Source organism: Patiria miniata, unplaced genomic scaffold (assembly GCF_015706575.1).
Source record: "Patiria miniata isolate m_02_andy unplaced genomic scaffold, ASM1570657v1 HiC_scaffold_1, whole genome shotgun sequence".
Taxonomy (NCBI): Eukaryota; Metazoa; Echinodermata; class Asteroidea; order Valvatida; family Asterinidae; genus Patiria; species Patiria miniata.
Window position 1 is genome coordinate 25,589,337 of NW_024037047.1, and position 24,768 is coordinate 25,614,104.

The 24,768-nt window shown below is 40.9% G+C and overlaps 1 protein-coding gene across 1 annotated transcript; it reads left to right on the forward strand.

Moving 5' to 3' along the window:
* Positions 1-15,294: 15,294 nt before the first annotated feature.
* LOC119726566 (ankyrin repeat and BTB/POZ domain-containing protein BTBD11-like) lies at positions 15,295-23,733 on the forward strand. The gene is made up of 2 exons (XM_038198307.1): positions 15,295-15,498; positions 22,718-23,733. Exon 2 carries the CDS (start codon positions 22,816-22,818, stop codon positions 23,716-23,718), a length of 903 nt encoding a protein of 300 aa, XP_038054235.1. The 5' UTR covers positions 15,295-15,498; positions 22,718-22,815; the 3' UTR covers positions 23,719-23,733.
* The last annotated feature ends 1,035 nt before the right edge of the window (positions 23,734-24,768 follow it).

Consider the following 24,768-nt stretch of genomic DNA (forward strand, 5'->3'; position numbering starts at 1 on the left):
AGAACCTTTCAATGCAATTTTCTTAAAAATGATTTTTGCGTCAGTACGGTCATGCCCTTCTGCCGGGCACCCGACGAGTTCAAAATGGACGAAAAGTACACAAGGTTTGCTTTTCAAAAAAACTGTAAAGATAACGAAGGGACTGATAGTCTGTCTGCAAATGTGCGAATTCATTTCCCCGTATTTGTCAAATCCGTCCGTCACACACAAAAGGGTTGGGGACATTCTATTCGCGCGAGCGACAGGTGAAATCTCGCGCGCTTAGCCATAATTATGCAGAAAGGCCACCTGGGATTAAACACGCGCTTTGCTTGGGTGCGATTCAAATGTATAACTATTAGATTTTGCTAAAGCAGACGGGTTGTGGTTTATTCTTTCAGTAAATGGTAATTTAAATTTCGTTTGACCCGACTTATGGTTAGTCGATAAACAATCCTGTGAATCCTGTAATATTCACTGTAGCAAGATAAAAGAGTGGTACATAAAAAAGAACAATATAATGCACCTCGAAATTATGTAGTTAAAGGGCCCATGTACTGCAGGTTCAATGCAATCCTTGAAATGCATCCTTTCGTCCCAAAGGGAAAGAGGTAGCAGACTAGCAGTGGATTGCCGTGGTCTCGTGGTCTAATTTTTTTGTAACGGAGTGCCCTTTTCTATCGAAATGCCCTTTTTTCATCAGCTTTCACCCCCTAATGTTTGTAAAGAGCGCCCTTCTTTTGTTAACAATTGCCCTCTTTTTCTGAACAAGTGACCTTGGGGGGGGGGGAATAGTGCCCTTATTTGTTTCAGCTGCCTTTACGGGTGCCTTTTTATTTAATGTCGCGCCCAATGAACCCAGATGGTAGCCAATCCCCCCCCCCCCTTTATTTGATTTTACGGAGACCAAGTGTCCGGAGAAAAAAAAAGTGATTACATTTCAGCGCGGATGTGCAAGTGTCCTTTTCAATAAATTTTTACACCCCCCCCCCCAATCAAAATGACCTTGCTACGCCACTGAGCCAGGGGTTGCCGGCCGTGCGTGTGATCTTGGGCAAGACATTGCTTCTCTCACCAGGAGTAAATGGGCTGTGAGGGCAAATGATTATATGATGGTGTGTGTTTAGATCTGGCCTGTTGTGCCTATTATGGCAACATCGAGCTGTATACCCCCGGGAGCTGAGACGATCATTGGCTTGTTTTCCTTGGCCCGATGAGCAAGGGTAATAATAATGTGCAGCGCCTTGAGATCCCGTTTGGTTGATATTTTTGCGCTATTATGATTATTATTGTCTCCTATAGCGCCCCAGACTGTTTGCACGGCGTATTATCAATAATATTTGCAACAAAAAAAAACATCAATAGGCCCCTACGTTGCATCTTATACACAAGCGAGTCAATTTAAACAACATACACAATATAACACAAACGTAGACTTTAAAAAATCTACATGTTGAATCCATGCGCCTCGTTCTTTGTCTGCTCGTGTCTTCAAAATGATCTCTGGCAACTTAGTCATTCTAATGCTATAATGTTATTCACCAATTTCTTTCCCCATTTCGCTTCTATACCACAAAATGACGACGCTGTTTCCCTATTATCAACAGACAACCGTTTATGTTCCTGGCCCGTCGCACTGTTCACATTCAGTCGTTCATAATTTCCACATGGACGGGCAATTTTTTGCCGCTAATGTTGGACAGCAACAAGAAAACTTGAGACTGGGCCATTTAGGGGAAAAAATGATACAGCGAGAGAGTGACGCACCGACGGGTTGAAAAGAGGCTCGCTGGGCGAGATATTTGGATCGAATTGCTCAGATGAGGCGTGAAATATTCCAAGAGCCGCTTCGATAGCTGGGTTTCTCTAGCTATAGCGTGCAAATTTAACATTTAATAAAAATAGCAAAGGTGAAAAGAGATATATGTATTGGTACATGGTAATAGAATATACAGATTTCCTTTTCAAACAGAGGTACACGTGTATCTCTATTTTATATAACGACATCTCTATTTAAAATAAAGATATTCCATTTCAAATAATAGCATTTATATTTCAAATAGTAGTATTTCTACCTGTGTTTTTGTAAAAAAAAAACACATCTGTGTCAACTGGCAGTTTTAGCGATGCAGCAAGAAACAAGACGCGAATCTCAAGCGCCCCCCCCCCCCCCGCCATGTATACATTTTTTCAAACCGCACTGAACATTGCGTTGTACGGCATGAACTCAACCACCGAAAACAAAATATAGATATCTCTATTGAAATAGAGACATCTCTAAGCAAAGTAGTCCTATTTAAAATAATTTTTTTTAGAATAGAGATATCTCTCTATTTTGTGATTAAATGTTAAATTTGCACGCCATACTAACCGTTCGTTGTAAAAACATCTGCATGTTGTTCGTCATGAATCCAAAAACGCGCGCTCGCCACTCCACTGTTAATTTTGCCTCCTGTTGCGAGAGCATTAGAGGGTGAATTTCAATGTTGTGTGTGTCAGCGGCATCTTTTCATTGTCTGTCTGCAGCTTTGCCGCTGTATGGTTTTACAAAGGCCGCACTGCATGACGCAAGGTAGCTATTGTGAAGATGATGACACTGTCTTATGAAATATGGACTGCTCCAAAATCCGTGGACCCTCGCACTTGAAGGGGACAAACAACGATTGACAGACTAAACTATATCTGGGCAATTCCAGCATTTTATGCCCGTGGCACAGCCAAGTAACCATGATATCTAGTTAATGATTCAAACAATGATCCAAAACTCATAGGCTGTAATCTCCTTGACCGTTACCATACAGATTATGGATGTATAAGATTTGGAAAATGCAGCTTCAGGTTTGCTCGCTGAGCTCTTAAATGCTGCTATTCCTGACATTACATCACACTGGAATCGCCCATCTGGTTTAGGTCTTCGCGTATTAATGGTTACTGTATACATTTAGGCTATGCAAAGTACGAGCTGGAAAATTAATGTAGCTCATTGTAACCTTAGTTTCTGCAAAGTTCGTCGGCCTATCGTCATGTAACATATGATTTAACACTGAAAACTTCCCAAAACAGAAGCATTGTTTTACCAAAGCAAAATACCAAAATCTGACGACAAACTCTTTTCCTTCGGCGGCTCACACACTGAAACCTCTGTCTTTCAAGATGGCATCTCTGTTTCGCTCGTGAATATGGAAACTTGCATTAGCATAAAGCCATATAACAAAAGCACACTCTTCAAAGATAGCAGCAGTGCAAACGACCAGCAACCAACACAATCTTGGTCTTTGTATCAGTTAACATATTCACTTAATGATATGTGGCGATCCAATTTTTGTCCGTACACTTTTCATTACGTCAATCATATTATGTTAACGCAATATTAATAACCGCAAGTCATTATGCACTCAAGGTCGTCCATCTGTCGTTCGTTGAAGCGTGTTTATCTCTGAAATTGGAAGCCTTTGATAAATGAGATTTATTAATACCACGACCAGTGATGCAAACACAAACAACATGAACAAACGACAAAGGACGAACTCGGCAACCCGGGCGAAGCAAAACAAGCTCAAATGGAATTCGGCAGTGTGTCAAAACGGCGTTCACTTTCAAGATGGTAACTGAATTTATGTGAAAATTACATATCATTGGCAACGTCGGTCCCAGGGTGTCGGGCAGTACGCTTACATCACTCCCTCACCCTGGTATTGAATCATTTTGCATGTTAAAATGATTTGGACACGTATGCAAATTAGGAGTAGTCTGGTGCCTGCCTGTGCTTTAAAGTTACCGTTTATTTTGTAAGTGGTGTATAGGGTGAAAACAAAATCAATTCGTCGCGGCGTGAGTTACGAAAACACGATTTTTGTTTTCAAAGTTTACATGTTACAATCTTATCCAAGCAATATGCAGTATCACATTTCATATTAATATGAGCAAATTGGAGAGGAAATGATTATTTTGGATTGAGAAGGTGAAGAACGGAGAAGGCCAATTACAATGAACGTGAAAACACGTAATGCACGTTAGAAATAACAACACCAACTACACAATATAAGACCATTGGGCCTACTTGCCAATTGCGGTATCGAATCAGGTTACAAGAAGAAAGTTTCCTCTCCAGGGCTTACGAGTTTGAAAATAAAGTAAGCCCTGGGGACGAGGCTGATGTCATAGGATCCTTCACAGATCCCGTGATTGCAATGTGCTTCAACAACCGATGAGATGTTTTTCTCAGGAGATAAACCTCATACCGTGTTCTAGCAATAATATTGCAGTTATTCTGAATAAGGGGATTGAAAAGAGTTTATCGACACCGGGTCAGAAATGTAGCAACTTAATAACGTTGACACCTTTAATGCTGCAATGAAGATTCATGTTCATGACTCCGGTAATCGAGACCCAATAGCACAAAGCATACCACTCAACCGTCCATCTTCCACTAGACCAATCATCTTTGAGATATTTTACTGTTCTTGTTTAAATTACTCACAGGCAAATGCTTATAATTATGATGTTACACATTCAACAATAAAAGCGTGGAACTATTAATAGCTGTTCGAAACCAATTTGGTTGTCTATGTGTGGTTTTTCACAATTATTTTTTTCCCCACAATTACGGCAATTGTGACCCACTACCGCAGCGGGATACACGAGTGGTCCACACGCCCTATTGAACAATCCTCAAAATCATATTTCTTACGCTTCGTGCTCCTTTTGTAATCGCGAGACGTTCCCAAAAAAGTGCACTTTACCCTGTTGTTTTATTCAAAATGGGATGCGCGTCTGTTGATGAATGAGTTATCAATGTGTGATACATGGCGATGCAGGCTGGTGGTGGAGAACAGTCCTTTTTATATCAAAACCAGTGTAATTTGTGGTTATTGAAATCGTATTCATATTAGTAGCGGATCTAGGGGAGGCAGCCCCCCCCCCCTCCCTCGTTGAGCAGCTGACTAATGTCATGACACTAGTAAAAAAAAAATCAAATGGGGCCAAAAATGATAAACGGAATGCTAAAGTTCCTAAATGTACAATGTATTCTCAAATTGCCTTAGAATGCAGGAGAAAGCATCATAGTGTATCAAACATTTCCTGGGGATATCCCTGGAACCCCCCCTAGCAAGACGTGCCTTTGACACGCCTTTACTCCATTCCCTCCCCCTCATATGAACCCCCCCCCCCCCCCCCGGTTCCTGAAAGCTAGATCCGCCTTACATATTCACGGGTGGTTTTTTTGTCGTACTTATAAAAATAGGGACCAATTTGGGACATTAGAAATGGTACGCGTACGGGATACGATAACAATTTGGTAATTTCACCACATCCACATATATACATCTTAAAATTTTGATGTGAAAAGTTCTTTGCCCATAGTGTGCTAGATGAAATATTCGCGCAAAAAGGTATTTTTTTTCCGGAGCCGCGTACGTATCCCGTATATACATATTCAAATGATCCCTGGTTGCACTCGCGTGCTTGCACTCGTAATCGAAAGTTTTCGCACAAAAAATTCCCTGTACTGTACTCGTACTGATGAAAATGTTTTCCCACGAAGATAAATATTTTGTGGAGCTTCGTGCAGAAAAAGAACAATCCATTGTGTACTGTCGGTTGGCTTTGTATATAGGGCTCATCTTTATTAGCATGTTACATTCACTCTCTACGTGTACTCGTGGAAAAAGTATACTCGTGGTCGTATACCACTCGAACTCATAGCAGAGTACTCGTACCGGTAGTTTTCAAAATGGCATCTGTCGATACCTTACGAAATTACGAAACAGACTTTAGAATGTTTTGTTTACCAAAGAGTATCGGGCATGAGATATATTTCTTCACAATCTTCCCACATTATCCGCCTATATAGTTGTATCTCAAGTGGGCCACATGCTGTTACGTCTGCCATCGATATATTTCCCAGGGCATCATGTAAGGTATGATCCATACTGCACACTGATCAAGTGGCAAGTGATTGCATATCAATAATTATCTGACTATGTCCACGAAGAGACACATGCTTTGCATGAAAACAAACGCTGTTGCGACAAATTGTGATGGCGCAAAAATGTTCTCTGATTTCACTTTGTATAAAAAAGAGGGTGTTTCAAATATTTCAAGGATCGACAATTATCGTTGGCTTTATAAGGCCACTTTTGTGGGCCTGTGGCCGCGAACAGCCGGGGACCCGACTTCAGAAAAAAGAAGAATTTTCACTCGACGGAAGAAGGTATTCAGTACGCGTATACCAAATGATCCCTATTGGTTTATATTATAGTGATACCACAGACACAACATGCATGCAGGTACTACTACTACGTACGTATACGACGGATATGCCAACAGCAACTCGTAGACACCATTCACTGCAAGGGTTGAACGACATGTATACAAACAGGCAAACAAACAAATAATTCATGGCGACATTCTAGCCCCCTTTTCCCCTGCTGCTCCTTTTGTAAGACCCATCTAACAAGGCATATCAGCGTTTCACATCGTCGTAATGTACATTTCCTAATTATTACCCCCGAGGCGCTCCATACATTTTCTTGCGGTAGTCGCGACGTCTTTTCATCACACCAGATTTTTGCCCCGTGGAAATTTTAAAAAAGAGGGCGAAAATGCAACAAACAGCTCGCCATCCATCAAATCACATACACACACAAAACATACATAATAGCCTACATCACACCAGATTCAAATCAGGGTACTCTTCTGCGAATTCCCCGGAGATGGTAGCACGAAGATTATAGCAACTCTCTACATACAAAGCATGCTTTTCTGTTTAGTTTTCCAAAGTCCTGCTATGTTCTTTTAAGTCCATTTGGCCTTTCTTTAATACTTTGTGCGCTCCCCTCTTCAGAAATGGTAACAACGGAGCACTTCAGAAATCTCAGGCAGTGATCTGCACCACCTCCGGCAGATTGGAGTTGTCTATTTAGCTCTTTTAGGTGAAGTCATTTTCCTCACGGAATCAGCCTGTGAATAATTAACCATAGAATATTGGCGCTTCGTCATCGACTCATGCATTGACAAAGCACCTGCCTCATCACACCTGCCTCTCCGCACATGCGTCTCATGTTACGCTTTCTCCTACATTACTAGATTACTGATTACAGGCTTTCACATCTGAGGGCCTATAATCACTTTACCTTTTGATAGATACACGCTTGAAGGCATCATTTGCTTTTCAGTGAAGTTTGTTCGTTTCCATGAATGACACCACTCAAAATCCAAAGGAGAATTGTTCAAGACATAACCTGTTGAAGTTTCAGCTCAGTGGATATTACACTTTTTGAGAAAACAATGAAAACCCGTGCATCACTTTTGATTACGAAGCAAGATTTCGTCCGTAGCACTCTTTGTTTCCCCCCAAAAAATCAGTTGACTGATCGTTGCCAATCACCAACATTTCTTGATTTCATCTAAATGACAGAAAATCAGACGGAATCATTTCACACGGTGTTTAGTACCAGTACGATCTTTAACTCAGGTAGGCTTTTTAAAATAATATTTCAGTAGGTTTTAGGGAAAATGCAAACGGCCCAACATGGCTTTAAAACTATGAAACTTTTTTAAAAGTACGTTTAAATGTCAGCTTCCGGCCCTTCAAATCCGTCATCCGTAAACGCCTTGCCGTGTGTTAAGAGTTACCATCTCCACATTTTGTTGAGATGCATGGAAATAAAGCAATTACAGCAATCATAACAGTAACAACACTCGCGATATCCAAGTCAAAAATTGGCTTTATATCATTTCCCGTTTATCGGTTTTTGTTGTTTTGAAGGGAAATTGTTTTAAAAAAATATTTCAGGGGCTCATGCATCAGCTAGTCCCTATGATTAAACACAGAAACAGGTACCCGTATATAAACTGGTGGGCGGATGGTATATGCGTCACGCCCCCTTAGGGGCTACATCATCCGACCACTTAGCCCTTCGCCCTCCTGATGACTTCAAAAAAATATCCCTTTAAAGATTTTACGCAGTCTTGCGTGTTTCATCTCTCTCAGTGGAAGTCCTCCGCAAGGAGATTGACATGCCCTGGAAACCTACTTCGCTTCATCCGTTCCCATTTCCCGCTTCACTTCACTTTTTTTCCCTTCTCTTTTTCATATCCGAGCTCAAAAAGAAACGGAGGGAAAAAAATCGAACCTCTAATATATGCCTATCAAATGTCAAACGACGCACACACAAAAAAACACGTCTCCCGGAGCGACAAATCTCAGCTCAAAGTCGTCAACATTGTGACTGGCTCATGCAATTCAAAGATCGATGCAAACAATTTTGGTTTGTTTTCTTCTTCTGGCTGTCCTGGAAAAAAAAGTAAAAGATCTTGGTTGTTGAAATCGCTTTTCATTTTTCTTTCTCCTCATGCAAATATAGGCTGAGGGGTATTTTCCTGTTGTTGTTACTAGCTGTCGAATACATTTTTCTTCAGACTACAGACATACTATCCGTGGTCTGTAAATGGAGAAAGGCAAGGAGCAAAGACCACTCACACCGTGTGTCTCGGTCAATCTGTCCCCGGCAAAATCGCAGATAAAGGTCCGGGCCCTACGGCTTAAGTTCACTGGCATCCCGCTCGGTGTGCGTTCGGGAGCGACCGCGTGTACCGCGTGATTAGCCCCCCGTGGGACACCCATATCAAGCGGACAGATCCCCCTGTCTCCGGAGATATGAAATCTTGAATGGACACCACCGCAGGAAATAGATCACTCTGAAAGATTCCCCCGCAACGCTCCATTTGCATCATAAAGTTGCAACTGCTGCTCAGGGAGACGACTGGGAATGGACCGACAGGGAAAGAAAAAAGGTCTTGAATGAAGATGGAGAAAGAGAACTGTTAAAGGCGTGCGCAGTAGACATTTTGCGCTGGAAAATTTAAAAAAAAAATGAAAATAGAACCCAAGCAAATACAGAAAATAGAGGAGAATTTTCTTTTGCTCTAGCACGGTAGAGTTTCACTCTTTGTGGAAGAAAATAAGAAAATCGAATGGGGATCTCTGGGCTTAGGGGTTCTCCAACATTTCATAAAGTAGCGTGTCTGGTTTTTGGGGATTTGAAACAGTTAATTAAAAAATGAAGTATCGTTTGGGAGGAAAGAAGACTGATTTATAGACATAGCAATTTGCACCTAATTTGCTTCACATTGCTCAATTTTGTTGGTGTTTCTGTGGTTCTTTCGCTTAATGGGATCAGTTTACAGGGAAAAATTAAAGGAACAGATGCTGTTTCGCTGTTTTAAGATACTTTCAACATTGGTTAATTACAAATGATAAAAGTTATCTAGACGCATCATCCTAAAAATAAAAAGCGGATTTGCCCAAATCCTAATTTATATATGTAAAAGTAAGTTTAGTATGAAACATAGATCACATAACTAATAGATGGTATTTCAAACAAAATAAAAAATAATACACAGCGTATACATAATATTGTACAGTGTGTACACAAGTTGTTGGAATTATTAGCACACGCGATATTAAACGAATCAAGTTTCGTTGGAATCAACCAGTACAGATTGTGGGTACAATTTAGGAAAACAATATGAGAAACGACGATCCCAAATTCATTGTCTCGCAGAGAGAGATATAATTTGTTTAAAGGAATAGTCAATATTTCGCTGAAGATAAAAACATAGGAACATTCTACTCAGACAGAAAGTGGTCATTCAGCCACATATATTGTACAAGTTGGCTATTCAAAACATGCATAAAATCATCCTCCTGAAACAAAAGGTTCGGTTTTTTTTTGGTTTTTTTTTATATTTGCTCCTTTAAGATTCAAATCTCGGTTGACTTATGTGCATCTGCCTCGTGCGACAGCCAGACATCTTAAATAATTCAGCCATCTTTCCTCCCTCTGGAAATCGAGCGGGTCGTATTTCAGCCAAGACAGCCGGGCTATCCTCCGCTGAACTTTCCCCCAAGACGAAAGATGAAAATCAAAAACTCTGAGAAAAGGGAAGAAGGAGAAGAAAATGTGCCAATTATTTTACGCAATCTCTTCTTACGCTGTCTGTCCTACGGGAGCAAAGGGTTGTATATATAGATTGCGAACCGCGCAAAGATTGTTGAATTGAAGACCGATTTTCCAAGTTGTGAAACGATACGCGTGATACGAAAACGCAAGAAACCGGAGCTGATTGTTACATGATGGGGAGTAATGCTTGCGAGTCAGTGACGAAAAAAAATGAATTACAGATACACCATGGAAGACATTCAATGTGCCTTGAAGTATTATTCCTGTATATTCTTTAAATGGTTCCTGCATGTTCATTCCTGTAGCCTATATTCTTCAAATGGTTCCTGCATTTTTATGAGAATATACATTTCGAAAAACGTTCTTGCCCTAGCATCAAATATTTAACACAATGTAGTATGGATCTACTGTTGTTTATTCCTCATTTGAATTGAAAATTGATACTTTTAACATTCGCCTGTGACAGTCAGAATTGAAATCCTGTGACTGTTTGCCACGTAGGCCTACATTATGTGTAATCAGCGGTAGCTATAATTTGAAGTTCAAGTAACTTTACCAGACAGTTTTTCACGAGTTCTTTCAAGAGATCGTTAGCAACGTGATTTTGTTCTCGATCACACGCAGCACACGCGGCTTGAAAAGACTTTATGCATATCCTTACAATTACATGTCCCTAAATGCAGAAAGAAAATGTCATGCTAATAGATTTTTTCCCTCGTGTTGATTCTGTCTATAGAATTAACTTACTGTACCTCTAGCTTACATGCAGCATCACGATTATGTAACTACAAGAAGAACGGTGTTAAAGCACACAAATTAGCCTATACAAATCCACACAAAAAATGTATCATTCTCGTGGTATATTGCGAGACTGCTAACGTTAGTGGTGAAACATGGCGAAGTCATACATGTTGGTGACTGCTCTATTCCGACACCCCTATGTTCCGACACCGCTATGTTCCGACAACCTAAATGCACATAAGATTGTGTTACTCCCGGTGAGGGTTAGGGTGAGGTTTATAGGTTAAGGGTTAGGGTTAGGGATATGTGCAGTCGGAACATAGGGGTTTCGGATCATAGGGTAGTCGGAACATGGGTTGAGTAGTCGGAACCTAGGGGCCGGGGGTGTCGGAACATAGAGGTACGTGTAACCATACATGTTTACGTTACATATCTAGTGTGGACATTCCTTTGTTTTGAACAAAAAAACTCGTTTTACTCACACTGTGAAAACACTTTCAACCCATGTTTTTCCCCTATGATTCCCTTTATCGTTTTTCTTCATTTTGCCACAGATAAACCTAACCCCAAAATGCCTCTAAACTGTTTTCCAGAGAGGGGGAAATACTGTGTGGACGTGGACAAGTCCACACAACGTCGCTGGTACCTGGTTAATGTGGACCTCTTTTGTTCGGAAGTCCACATAGTGACTGTAATGCTTGAACACTATGGTTCGTTCTTCAGTGTCCTGTGTTTAAACCGATTCTAAATCTGACTTTCCGTTGTATGGTTCCTTTTCAAAGTATAGGAATCCATTTCGTTATTCTTTTCACCTACCTCAAGAGCTTTTGACATACACACAAAAAGTGAAAGTATATGTGTTCGCTAGTAGTAAATCGGCCGACTACATTTTCTTCTTTTAAATAAACCTGCAGACTTTACTGTTCCCCAACCAGTAGACAGAAAGTGGAGGTGGCTAACTGTTTTCGGTGACGCAGTTCTCAAAGATATAATAATTAATCGAAACAAAAAAATGATCAAGCTTTTTGCCGACATTTTAGAAATCGTTTGTAAGTTTTGCTGAATTTAAAGAATTTCGTCCAGAAATTTCAATAAAAAACTTACATAGGCCTATTACGCCTAACTACCGATTGCGTATAAGGCTTACAAATTCAAAACTTGTTGCAAGATAGTGAAGGCAACTGGCGTCTTCTTCTGCTTTCCCATTCGATCGTCTGTGGGTGGATCCCATGAACACTTATTCAAATCGTTTGTTTTTGCGAACTTGGAATTATTCCAAGGCAAGTCAAGTCGCCATTCTCTGTCGGCACCTGCACCGCGCGCGCATTACGCGGCAACACCTGATATCCCCGGACCCCCGCGCCCCCCAAGCGCGGGAAAATTTTCCCGCCAAATCGATAACGTGGTCTTTTCTACGTACGTACACCGATGTGGATGGCATACAAGTTTCCTCTGTTCCTTCGCAAATGACGCCAGTTCAACGATCGGAACATTTTTTTCCCACTCCGATTCGCGTTACACCGATACTTCACCGGAGAGAAAAAAAGAAGGACATTTGAGGTATCATCATTCGCGACAGTTCCGCTGCCGCAAGAACCATTAGCAGAGATGTTTTTCGCCGAGTTTTTTTTTTCAGGCTCGAATTGTAGCAATAACCGACGTGACTTCAGTGCAAATGTGCGTGTTATTCTTCGCGTCCATTAATTTAATTTTAGGAGTCATTTGTCACAGCGAGCTCATAGTGATGAAAACAAGTCTTCAAGTGTCTGCATTGTTTTTGCCTTTTTATCGTTTTTATTGTATGGAAGCGACTCGAAGACATTTCGCACTGATCAAATCATCACTCTTAGCTTCATATCTTTTTTTTTTCTGTTTCAGAAATGAAGCACGATCTGAGGTAAATGACATGGGGTAAGAAAGAGTGTGGAGACGGCAACTGCAAATTTGCTCTAGTATAGCCTGGATCGCAACTTGTGTAAACTGTAGCAATACGATGAAACCTCTCAGCATCAATTTCAGCGCAGCGACGGTACAGGGGACAACTTGTTAGATGTTTTTATTGTAGGTGGTGCAGCGGGCATTCATGTTTAAAACAACGTCCTGTAAGTCACTCACGGTCAAGAAGGGCAGGCGAGTTGAGAGCGTACCGCAGGGATCGAGGAAGGATCAGCCTCGGTCAGATGTCCCCCGCAGTGCAGAATATCAAGTGGACGCCTATACCGTGCTCGGGTTATGTCGAACAAGTTGCCCCTGGGGAAAAATCTGTAGATAGGGGGTTATTCGCCGTTGCGTGGCTATGACGTCATTCAGAGGTCATTGTATAAGTACGTAGAAATAGGAATAAACAGTATGAACATGTTTGTCATATATGAACATTAGAGTCAGTGGCAGATCCATGTTGGGTGGGGGGGGGGGTGAGGGGAATGAGCTCCCCCTCCCCACTTTTGCCAAATGTGCCTCCTCCCCTTTCCACTTTGAACTAACTGAAAGGTGGTTCCAGTCTCGCCAGCATTGAACAGCGCCCCCATGGTCATGTTTGTATCTTTTATGGGTTGAAATTTGTCAAGAATGTTCCTGATTTCGTTTTTTTGGAAAATCCCATGTAAAATGTGGATTGGTGAGATTTCAAAATAAAGGTTTCTTTACCTATAAAAATAAAATAGATGGGTATTTTAAAGGGTGCCTTTACAGACGTGATTATGCCATTGACCCTATTTTGTTCTAGGTCCCTCGTCAGCCCCAAACCCTCTGCTGATTTTTTTCGTGGACGTTTCATTTTCTCCCAATCTCTACCCTGACATTTTAGCAAAGTAATTTCTAATTTTGTTACCACGTTTAAGTAAAGCTCCAATTTAATTTGAGATAAATTAGGCCCACGAGTACGATCGCAGCATACGAAGGAGCATTTTGTAGTTAATGAAATATTGAGTTGGCCGCAAACGGAATTAAAAAAAAAAATCTATCATATTTAGAGGCCAGCGAGCGAGATGTTTGGTTGACCTTGATTTTAAATTTCTCAGCACGAAGAAAGAGATAATCTGAAGCATCTCTTTTTCATCAGCGCTTTTTTTTCCCTTCCACGATTCTTTCCGTGTCAATGTGCACCAGGGCAGCGCTCACAACAGGGGGTCATTGGAACGCGTTTCACCGCTCCAGCATCTATTATTCCCCTCGTCCGTTCATCCCAACCGCGTCCCCTTTCCCCGTTGAATGAATCACTGTCTTTCGTCTGAAGAAATAAAAAATGATGTATTCCACTCCGCCGAGCAGAAATAACACTCCAGTTTCCAGCTTTTTGCAAGTTTTCCATTTTCGTTGTCGTGACAGGAATACTCCGGGTTCCATTAAAAATCGGTGGCAGGGACGAACCTGAAAGGAAAGAAAAGAAAACGGGGACTTGTCAGAGTCAGATTCATTCAAAGAGTTATAGGTCTATGGTTTCATACAATGTTCGGCGGTGAGATGGGTTAGTTGATAGTCTATGCGTGTTCATGCTGTACATTAAGCATTTGACTCATGTGAAAGCGTCTCTCATAATTGACAGCGTGTTATCCATTTAAGTTCATGGTATGTTGCTGAAGAAGGTGTGTACGTGACACTTATGTTTGAGATATTGACTTTCACTAATGGGACACCTTGCTCTATGGTGATACCTATGGCATGATTCATGTGAAACCACTGGCGTTTTAAGCCAGCCTCCCCCGCCCCATTCCATTTTTCTCTTCAGGAAATGAAAGTGCCAACACCCTACAACCACTGCTAGCAGTAATACGCACCCCCCCCCCCCCCCACATTACGAACGACAAATTAGAACCTAATTTCAGAGAAAAAAATGATTAACTTTTTTGTTTTTGCCCATCCAGGTGACCCAAAACCTGGATGGGCAATGCAGTGTGTGAATAGTGAGACAATGAACCAAAGGATTACATTAGTTTTCTTTGCTACTTTTTCATTTTTTAGGGAATACAGTAAAAAAAAAATTACCGCCATTTTACGATCTCTTAGCATTGAAGCCCCTTAATGATTTTTATGTGGACAGATCATTGTGTGTGCGTTCCGAGTTGTGAGAGCTGTTTACACGAGAGCGCCCTCTATTGAACCAATATTCTCAAGCGGATATCCGTATTGTATTACATTCACGGATGTCATATTGTTACATTGTAATTCTTTGTGTCAATCCTCATCCTTTGTATATCATTAGTGAATCAATAAATTAAGACCGATTCAAAGAGCGACAATACGTTTCAAAATTCTAAACTAACCGAAGCAAGATTTGTCGACGGAACCGGTCATACGCCGTAACATTTTTAAACAAGCATTTCTCGTTTTATTCATGTGTCGTTGGAGATTTTTAATTGTTTTGTTTCATTAAAAGCCACACCGCATGATCCCAATGAATGTCTATCCTGCAGTTTCGGCAAATCAGGGCATTGCCAGCGAATGACACACGTTGATTGGACCACACTGCGAGAGTTATATGCAAATAAAGCCAGCTGCTCTGTCATTGGTCCGTATGTAATGAGATGCGTGAGAGCGGGGACACGCGTGTACGGATCTTGCATGCCTGCCTTGTATGTATTGATCGTTCGTACACATTTGTTTAGTTTGCTACATGCATGCTGGATATACGTGTACTTGTACATTGTTATTGTGTACCGCTTGGGTGATGAGACACCTGTGATGTGATGTTGAGATTTCAGTGAATTTTTAACTGGGAAATTACGCTTAAAACTTGGATATTTGTGGTTGAATCATGGCCAAACCTGTACATCGCGCTAGCCAAGTCCTGTGGAATGATTAGTTGAGCATGGTAAGTTTGCAGAGATTTGTTTATTTTTCCATTACGGCGTGTACCATGGTCCGTACTCTTCGAGTTTTTCACCGTGCACGTGTTGTTGATTGACCGGGGGATCGAGGGGGCTGGGCCGGGCCAGAATGCCGGTAGCAGCAGCCGCTCGTGCGGCACGCCCGTTGCGATCTTTCCGCGGTGAAAATGGCATATTAAATTGTGTATGAATTACACAATAGAGAAAATGTATCCAAGTACAAACTGACAATACTTTGTGATGATTGTTGAGTCTACATGTAGTTGTTGCTTTTGTTTTGTGGAGTTCTTTAATATTTTTCAAGCCAATGTTTTCCAACCAATTAGAGTTTGAAAAATAGTAGGGCACAGTCTTGAATTTGTGTAGGCCTATGTGTTTTAGGGAAAAATGTTGTAACCTGACGCCACTTCAGCGATTGTTTACAAAGTCTTTGGAGAGTCAATAAAATTTTCTAACTATTTCCTAACAAAATTGGAAATGTTTCTCAGTCCCAGATTCATGTCTTATCATCATTTTTGCAACAACTGACCTTCATTGAGATGATATATGAAGAGAAAAGTGGCTTCAGGTTGCAACATTTTTTTCCGTGTTGGATTTTAACAATATTTTAGCAAAACAATAAGTGCACCCTTTAAATTAAGAAATTGTTCTACTGTTGTGTGGTACATGTAGACTAGAAGGTTCACGGTTAAATTATCAAGATAATTGCAGGGTTGGTTTTGGGGATGAATTTAGAATAAGATGTGATTGAAAAAAAAAGACCAAAGAAATTAACACTTAACAGGTTGTTGAATTCCTTTCTTTTCTCCCAAAATGGATTGTTTAGTTCCAGTGTGAGTCATCATTGTTTTGTAATGGTAAGCTGTTGCAGAAAAATATGTGAATTTTTTTTGTACAAAGAGTAGGACTACAGATCCCCATTGACCATGTGAAGGAAAGTGGTGTCTTTCTATTCCAGTATTTATGATTCTTTTATGATCATCATTTATTGGGTAATCTGTCATGTCGAGGAGAACTGAATTTCCCAAGTGTGTCATTCTTTTCTCAAATGTTCCATCATGTGTGTGTGGGAGGGGAATTTCACTGGAAGAACTGCTTTTAGTCTTGATATCTTCAGCATTGTTGAAAGAGTGCTTGCTTGCATGATTACGAACAGACGCTGGAAAAAACTTGCAAGAGTAGAGATGTATTATGAAATGGAAGAAATAAGGTCAGTTTGTGGTAACAAACTTGTGCAATAGTGCAGAGATTTGAATCCAATTTCACTAAACTCATAATGAACTGCACATTGTCTTTTTAAAATGTGTATCGCTGTGATGGATGGAAACCATTTGCAAACATTCAAAAATGAAACTGCCAAAATATCATGAAATATCCCTTGTGATTGTAAGTGAGTAATAGGATCATGCATCCTTTGAAATTGAAATCTTGAAATCTAGGGCAATGTGTCCTGTCCTTTGTCGAGAAAAGAGGAATTACCATCATTTCCTCGTGATGGTTTAGAGTCTTTAGACCACCAAACCACCTTTCAGCGGAAACCTATGCTTTGCATCAAGATTTTTTTTACAGTTTCCTCAAAACCTATATACATGTAATATCTATTGAGCTGAAATTTGAACAGGTTAGTTTTGTAATAACCTGGTTCAGATTCATTGTATTGTTGTTCCTTGAATCGGCCAAAAACTTTTTTTGTATGTGCACAGATGATGGCCATAGCCTATAATTCGCACTTCGCAGCCTTCTAAAATTACTTATTAAATTTACGCCAAGTAAAAAAAAAAATAGGCCTACCAGTTGATCGTCCCCACCTGCTTCCTTCTTGGGGGCTGCATCAATTTCTTTTCTTTTTTTATTTCAGGTATGATATTTTTTAAAAGATATTTCAGAAGTTCAGAGGCTAATAGCTTTACTAATGTTCAATAAACACTTTAAGAAGGTTTTGTGGTCATCAAGTAATATACAACTACCCAGAACTATCCAACAAAAGGGCCTCCTCCTTTTTAAAACACATCATCGTGTAAGTTAAATGGCTATTTTAGCCTATTTTTCAATAACAAATAAATATAGGCACTCATCAGATCATCCTCCACTTTGTGAGGGAAAAAAAGACCTGGGTCGATCTACTGCTGTGTGTTTTTACTCGGCCTTTTTATAGGTGTGGCTTTCCACAAGATTTCGTTTTAGTACTCAAAAACACAATATTAGAAGCATCTGGAATTTTTAACTGAGTGTTAGCACAAAATCAAATTGGGATCATGTGCATCACGTTGGTACTGGCAATTAAATGGCAATTGTAATGGGTCACACATGTATTCTCCATCACGTTGTCCTCGATTTGTTTCCCCAGTCAATTTCATAATCACCTAAAGTACAGTAGAATTATTCATAGAGCTGCAGTATGGTAAACACTTTGTTGAATTAAAGGGACACTGGGTCCTAGAACAGCCCAATTGGGCTACAAAACATGCTTTGAACGAAATGATGTTAATCTGAAAGAACATTTAAATGTAGGATATAGGCCTAAACATCCACACAACTATCCTTTCAAAACTGGGCGTTTTTGTGTTATTCCTGTATTATGCGTGTGTGAACGAATTTCGGGGTCCACTTTTGCGACCCAAAAAATTCGAGCTGTTTTGATGATAGTTGTGATTTCATCCGTAAAGTGTTCGCCTTTTGCGGATGTGTAAGAAACCATATTTTGTGCATTGGTGATTGGTCACCACGTGCTGTTCGCGAGCACAGTGCTGTGTATACATATCTACGTACATTGACTGAAGTGAAAGTGAAAACGACAGGAAAAGTATATTCGTACTTCGTCGTGTCCGATGTAAACAACCGAGGTTTTTTCGTCTTTTCTGGGGAACGGTATTAAAGGCATTAGGTTGGTTTCCTTTGAACCAGATGTTTGAAATATAGATAAGTAAACAATTCAAAACATGAAATTTTCGGGGATTTCAGGACCTAGTGCCCCTTTAATATACAGCCATGGATGGTAATTATAGTTACGAAAGCACTGCAAGTCACTTTACCATCATGGCACAAGTGTGCAGCCTGAAAGTAAAGCATGATCAAGTGAAATTAAGTATGTGGTCAACTTCAAGAAGTCAGCACTCCACTCAAGTGCACATGGCCAGCAGCAGTAATTGGTCACTTGTCCTTGGAAGTCTAGAGGGTCTATGGTTTCCATGGTGATTGTTCCAGAAATGTGGGAGAAAATTCACCAGTGTTCTTGGAGTACCTGCGCTTAAAGCCCTAATAGATCATTTGTTTGAAATTATTGAGATAGACTTTGCAAGTCTGAGTAAAATTGAACTTGCTCTCTAAAGCCCGGTTCATACTTCATGCGAAAGCGAATGCGAAGCGAATTTGACGTCATAAAACTTTCGCTGCGAAATTCGCCCGAGTTGAAATATGTTCAACTCTTACGAATTCGCAGCGCGAATACTTGCCACGACGTCACAAATTCGCGTTCGCTTTCGCTTAGAGTATGAACCGGGCTTAAATCCCCAAAAGGGAACCTACATGTATAGGAACTAGACGATTAAGAGTGAAAATCACATTCATTTTAGATTGAAATAAAGTGACAAAAAAAATCATTTCAGTCGAAGCTGGAGTGAAAACGCAATCTTTTGTCACTAGTTCATGTAGTTTCAGTCAGTGGGAGTGAATTTTTATGCGAACCAGTCTTTGGAATTTAGAGAGTTGTGCAAAACAAGTTGAGAAATTGTTCTGTCTGACAGCTTTTGGTTTAATCATTGGGTGTTATTTTATAGGATCCAGCTAAGGCAGTTAATTCCAGTATCCAAACAGTTATCTTAAGTTAAAGGCAAGGATACATTGAGGCCCCACTAGATTTGATTATAGGGTGTATACACAATTCATCCTTCGAAAGCTGCAAGAATGCACTAAATCAAAAACTGCCTAGCTTGACACTTACATTACAATCTAAAGCTAAAATGATCTCTGCAAGCTACTGTAACTGCATAAAGAATAGTCTAACCTCATGCAAGCAGTACATACAATTACACAGTGGGTTTATTATTTTGTATCAAATTTTTTCAGTTTCAGTTCTTGAACAATTATATTACCCCCCCCCCAAAAAAAAATCCACTCGCCCACTCAAGAGGCATTTTACAAAGGTCCAACTTTGTAATCATGTTTGAGAAAAAACTCACTGGATCAACTTTCAAATTAGGTTTTTGCTCTTCATCTGCACTAGAAAGCAGAAGGTCGTGTGTTCAAGTCCCACCCGAGTGATTTTTTCCAACTTTCACTCAGGAGGTAACACACTGAGTATACAGTGTTTAATTGTCGGTGAAGGGCAAAAATCTAATTTGATTTATATCACCCTGACGCAAAATTCCAATTTCCATCTTAAAATGGTTGAACTTTCACAAATAGTAGGGGCCTAAAATATGAAATCAACGAAAACATGTCCAGATTTCATATAGGCCTACCGGTAGGCTAATATAGGGCTATTTACGTGATTCATTCAAGCAGTTTGAACTTTTTACAAAAGCTGAAGTCAGATTTTTGAATTCCTGCGGAGATTTTCATAATTGTGTGTGTGTGGTGCAATGAGGTCCACCTAATAAGTCCCTCCAAGCCCAGCCTTTTAGCTCCAGGCGTCAGTAAGACCCCTGGTTCATTGACTGCCAACAATAGGCCTACCGCTTAATCCTGTCAGGTATTTAAAACCGGCCAATGCACAAATCCCCTATCCAAATCACACTGCCCACTCCAGTGGAAATTTATAAAGCCTTAAAGTCCCTTTTATTTTATTTTCATTGCCCTTTCCCCTAGAGGTACGACTCTTTGCCCCGTAGGCCTGGCACTGATTTTCTTTTCGGAAATGTAAGGGGGAAACGGCGATTTGTTGACCCGAATTGTGATTGAAAGATAGAAAAAAAAGCTACTTGACTGGCACTTTGGCTTTTCGATTGTGAGTGGAGAAAACTCAACCTTTATTCAGCTCTAGCCCTATTCAAAACTTTTTTGATGTCCGTAGAGTCTAGGGGATACTGCACGGTGTGTGGTTGGGGTGCTGTGGCCAGGTCCCAGAAATGTTGTTTTGTGTTTCTGTGTGGTTTAGTGGAATAATTGGAAGATTGGCAGTGGTGGTAAAGCGGTTTCAAGCATTCATGGAAAAAGCCTGCAGAGGTAGTGTCTAATGATTCACGTCTGTCAAACAGTTTTTGTAATAGCACCTTGCCATCTTCAAATCAGACACGGAGGTTCTGTATTTGATAATTACTCTTTCACTAGAACTTTCACTGGAAACTTGTAATTGAATCACTGTGTTGGATGTGTTGAAGGGAGGGAGGGGCGGGGCTTGTGGACAGTCCCCTTATTGTTGAATCTTCTGATACTCAAAACAAAATTCAGATAGGCTAATGTGTAGGATGTAGACTCTTTCACTAGATAATTGTACATGTACATTTGAATCACTACATTGGATGTGTTGTAGGGAGGGACGGGCGGGGCTTGTTGACTGTGGCCTTCTTGTTGAATCTTCTGATACACACAAACAAATTAAATAATGTGTACATTTGTAAGGTGTAAACTCTTTCGCTAGATAATTGTACATTGGACAATCGCTACGTTGGATGGAGTGTAGGGAGGGAAGGGGCAGGGCGTGTGGACATTCCCTTTTTCGTTGATTCCTCTAGCAAACACCTCTTCAAACCAGGAATTCTCTACATTTTTGTAAACTTTTGATTGTAGGATGCCCACAGAATCTTTCAGAAAAGTCGTGCTATGTGTGCACTTTCTGAGATGAGATGCACTTCTCTCCATGTACCCCGGTGAGATCCTGACTGGGTAAAAGGCCAATTAAAAGTTGAAAAGGTGACAATTTGGTAACTCAGGGACATCTTTGCTGGGAATGCTGGCATTGAAAAGTATGCTCTCATAACCTGTGTGGTTTATTTGGAGTAGGCTACACTGCACCTTGAAATTTGACACACAACTTTGGCAATCTTGAAGTTAGATGTATAGGTGTGTATACTCTGGATGAACTTACTCCTAATGATTTGTAAATTAAGTTAGTTTAACATTAAAAAGGAATCCTTGATTCTTTAAGTGTAACTTTCAGGGCAGATTGAGTAAACATAATGTCACTTTTCATAATGGGGGTTTCTTTTCACTATAGTTCTTAAAACTTATAAACGGATCTAGAATTTTTTTCGTAATACATCCATAGATCAACACGCACATGACTCACCAAATTAAAATCCGAGTGACTTCCCAAAGAAATTAGCATCACCAATCAGATGGGCCTCAACACCCCCTCCCCCAACATTCCCAAAATTCACAATGCACATTATAATGAATTCCTGACAACCTGTTGATCGTCTGCACAACCTCACAAACTGTTTATTAGAAATCATCATTCACATTTTCGTTGATAAACAAGCTTCGGAGCTACTTTTGTACCATGATATACAATGTAGGTGTGATGTCATCTGAAGTTTAAATTGGAGTTGTTAAGGCAAGGCACTGACCGAACTTATGGGCAGTTGCGGTGGATAATTTCTCCCGAAAACAAAAGGATGTAGAACTGCCAATGTCCGGCTCTGTCACTGGTCGATTTAGTCAGCAGTTTATTTAACGAGGAAGCACTTCACATGTTTCAACGCCCTAGTTGCACCGAAATGTGCCGTCCTCTTCCGTCCCAGCCCCAGGGTACGGCTTCATCTGAATGGAAAATGGGAAATAGCTGATCAAGTTTGATATCCTGTTATTGCACTTGGGAGGGTTATACAAATTCCACACTGTGTTGTGTTGGTTCAGTAACCGTGATATGTCCAATGTTGAAGATTTGTGTACGTGCATTGTTGTTACTTACTTCTCGAGATTTTGATATTCTTATGTGTATCAGCTTACATGTACATGTAGCACGTGTATACCGGTATACTTATTATGTGGCTGCCTACATGTAGGCCCCTATGTGATGGAAAAACAATACTTTGTACCATATCACAAGGCGACAACTTGTTTATAGTTCATCAATTTTTGAGGACTTTTGAACTCTCCAAATAGTTTTTCTGTTATGATTCATCAAACTTATTAGGCCTATTGGCAATTTTGTTTTTACAATTTGAATTTGATACATGCTTCTGAATATACCCCAGTACTCTTTGATGGACTTCATTTAAGTTTTGTCGAGCCTGAATTCTTCTTTTTTGTTGTATTTTACAGAGATGCAGAGATTGAACCTTCAACCTTAAAATCAAGTGTGCGAGTCAAAGAATAAAACTTACGAGCAGACTTAAAGGAATCACACAACCCGTCTCTGAATGGCAGGCATTGGAACATTAAACTCTGCGTTTGAACGGATGCAGATGGCCAGTCCCTCATCCTATGAGTCCGGTGGTTCATCCTCAGCGAGCATGAGTCACTCCTCAAACTCACGCTCCAACTCCTCGGCCTCCCGGAACTCGTCCATCTCGCGCAACTCGTCAGCCTCGCGATGCAGTCGGGCCAACCACAGCACGGGCCACGACTGGGATGGGGCCCACCGCGGCAGCTTAGACACACTCAACACCAGCGTCGCCGAGGAGTTTTTAGAGTACGGCGAGCGGCTCGACCGCCTGACGGAACTGGACAAAGTCCCCTGGGGGGAGCGGCACGTCGCACGGGTGCTGCAGACCGACCGCGTCCGACAGATCATCAAAGCCATCCCTTATGACGTCATACAGAGGTTATCCTACCTCCTGCAGCGTCCCTTGGTCAGAATCGCCAAGGAAGCGCAACGGCTGAGTCTTGCTTACGGCAAGTGCACCAAGAACGAAATCCACACCGCGATCAAGCTAATCCTATCCCAACCCTTGTCGGAAGTCTGCCTGTCGGCCGCGCTGCGCGCCCTCTCGCTCTTCCAAATGAGCTCCGAGTGCTGCCAGGACAGTAAGAAAACCCGCGCGGGGCTCACGTTCCCTGTCGGCCGATTCTACCGCTGGCTGGTCGACACCAAAGTCTCGACCCGCGTGGACAACCACGCCGCTGTGTACCTGGCCGCCTGCATGGAGACGCTCATGGTGGAAACGTTTTGCCGCGCCTGCGTGGACTACGAGAGGTCCGATGGCGAGCTCACCCTTGCAGTCTTGGAGTACGGCATCGCCAATGACATGAACCTGTGGGGTATCTTGCAACCATTTGAATATCTGATCTGTGGCAGGAACTCTTCAGGTAAGCCTGCTTGATTTCTTCTTTTTGTTGTTAAACAGCAGTGATATGTGGTGCAGAGTTTTTGGAGTAGGCTTTTACTCTATCCCTTATTACTTTAGCCATAAATTTAGGAGTAAGTGTCACCATTTGTTGGGGTTTGGTGACCATGGGTTTGAATCCAGTTGCTAGCCATTGGTTTGTGTCCTTGGGCAAGCCACCTACAATGTACATGTATGCGGCTCTCTCCATGCAAGAGTTTAAAAATTGGTTTTAGAATTTTTCTTAAAAATACATGTTCATGTGCAGTTTGCATGTGACTTGGACAAGAAAAAATGGACAAAATGGGAATTCGACTGGAACACTGCGTGTACTTGTACAAAAGTTTGTAGATCATTGGGGGACAGAAACATATTTTGAGTACTTTTAATAGTTTTGTAATACCAAGGAAATTGGATCTAAAAATTATACTCAAGACTGCTCAGCCGAGCAAAGTAGTTTAGTTATAGAAGCTATTTATTGATAGGACAAATATTAAACTTAAACTGAATGATGATAATGAGACGTGATTTTGTACAGGACAAAAATAATGATGATGTTTACTGGCCTAAGACGGACTTGACTTTCTTGCTCATTTTGTACATTACATCATATGTGTACATCACGTGGTAAGCCACTGGATTGGCCGACGGCCAAAACAAGCTGCCACATCCTGCAGGGGCATGGGTTTTAGCCAGCAAAGCGTCTTCAATTCCGGTCTCTTTCCCGTCAAATCTGGGTCAGCTGGTTTGTTTTGACTCACCGGACTGTCCCTTTTTTGTTGAAACAACTTGGTCATGAATGTAAATAAGGACTGTTTCCTGAGAGCAATGATTTTTGAAGACAATCCACAGTTGATCCTGTTAAAGTAAACAGCTGTTTGATCGAACAAGTAAAATTGATAATTTGCCCCAAATTTCTCACATCTACACGCCAAAATCAAACCAACAAAGAGTATTTTGGTACAATGGACATGTTGAATTTTCCAAGCAAAAACTAAACTGTTGACAGGAATTCACACCATAGTTGCTTTGAAAGTTGTATTTTGT

Coding starts and splice junctions, on each gene's coding strand:
- LOC119726566 (XM_038198307.1), top strand. CDS start 22,816: ATGGCAGGCATTGGAACATTAAACTCTGCGTTTGAACGGATGCAGATG.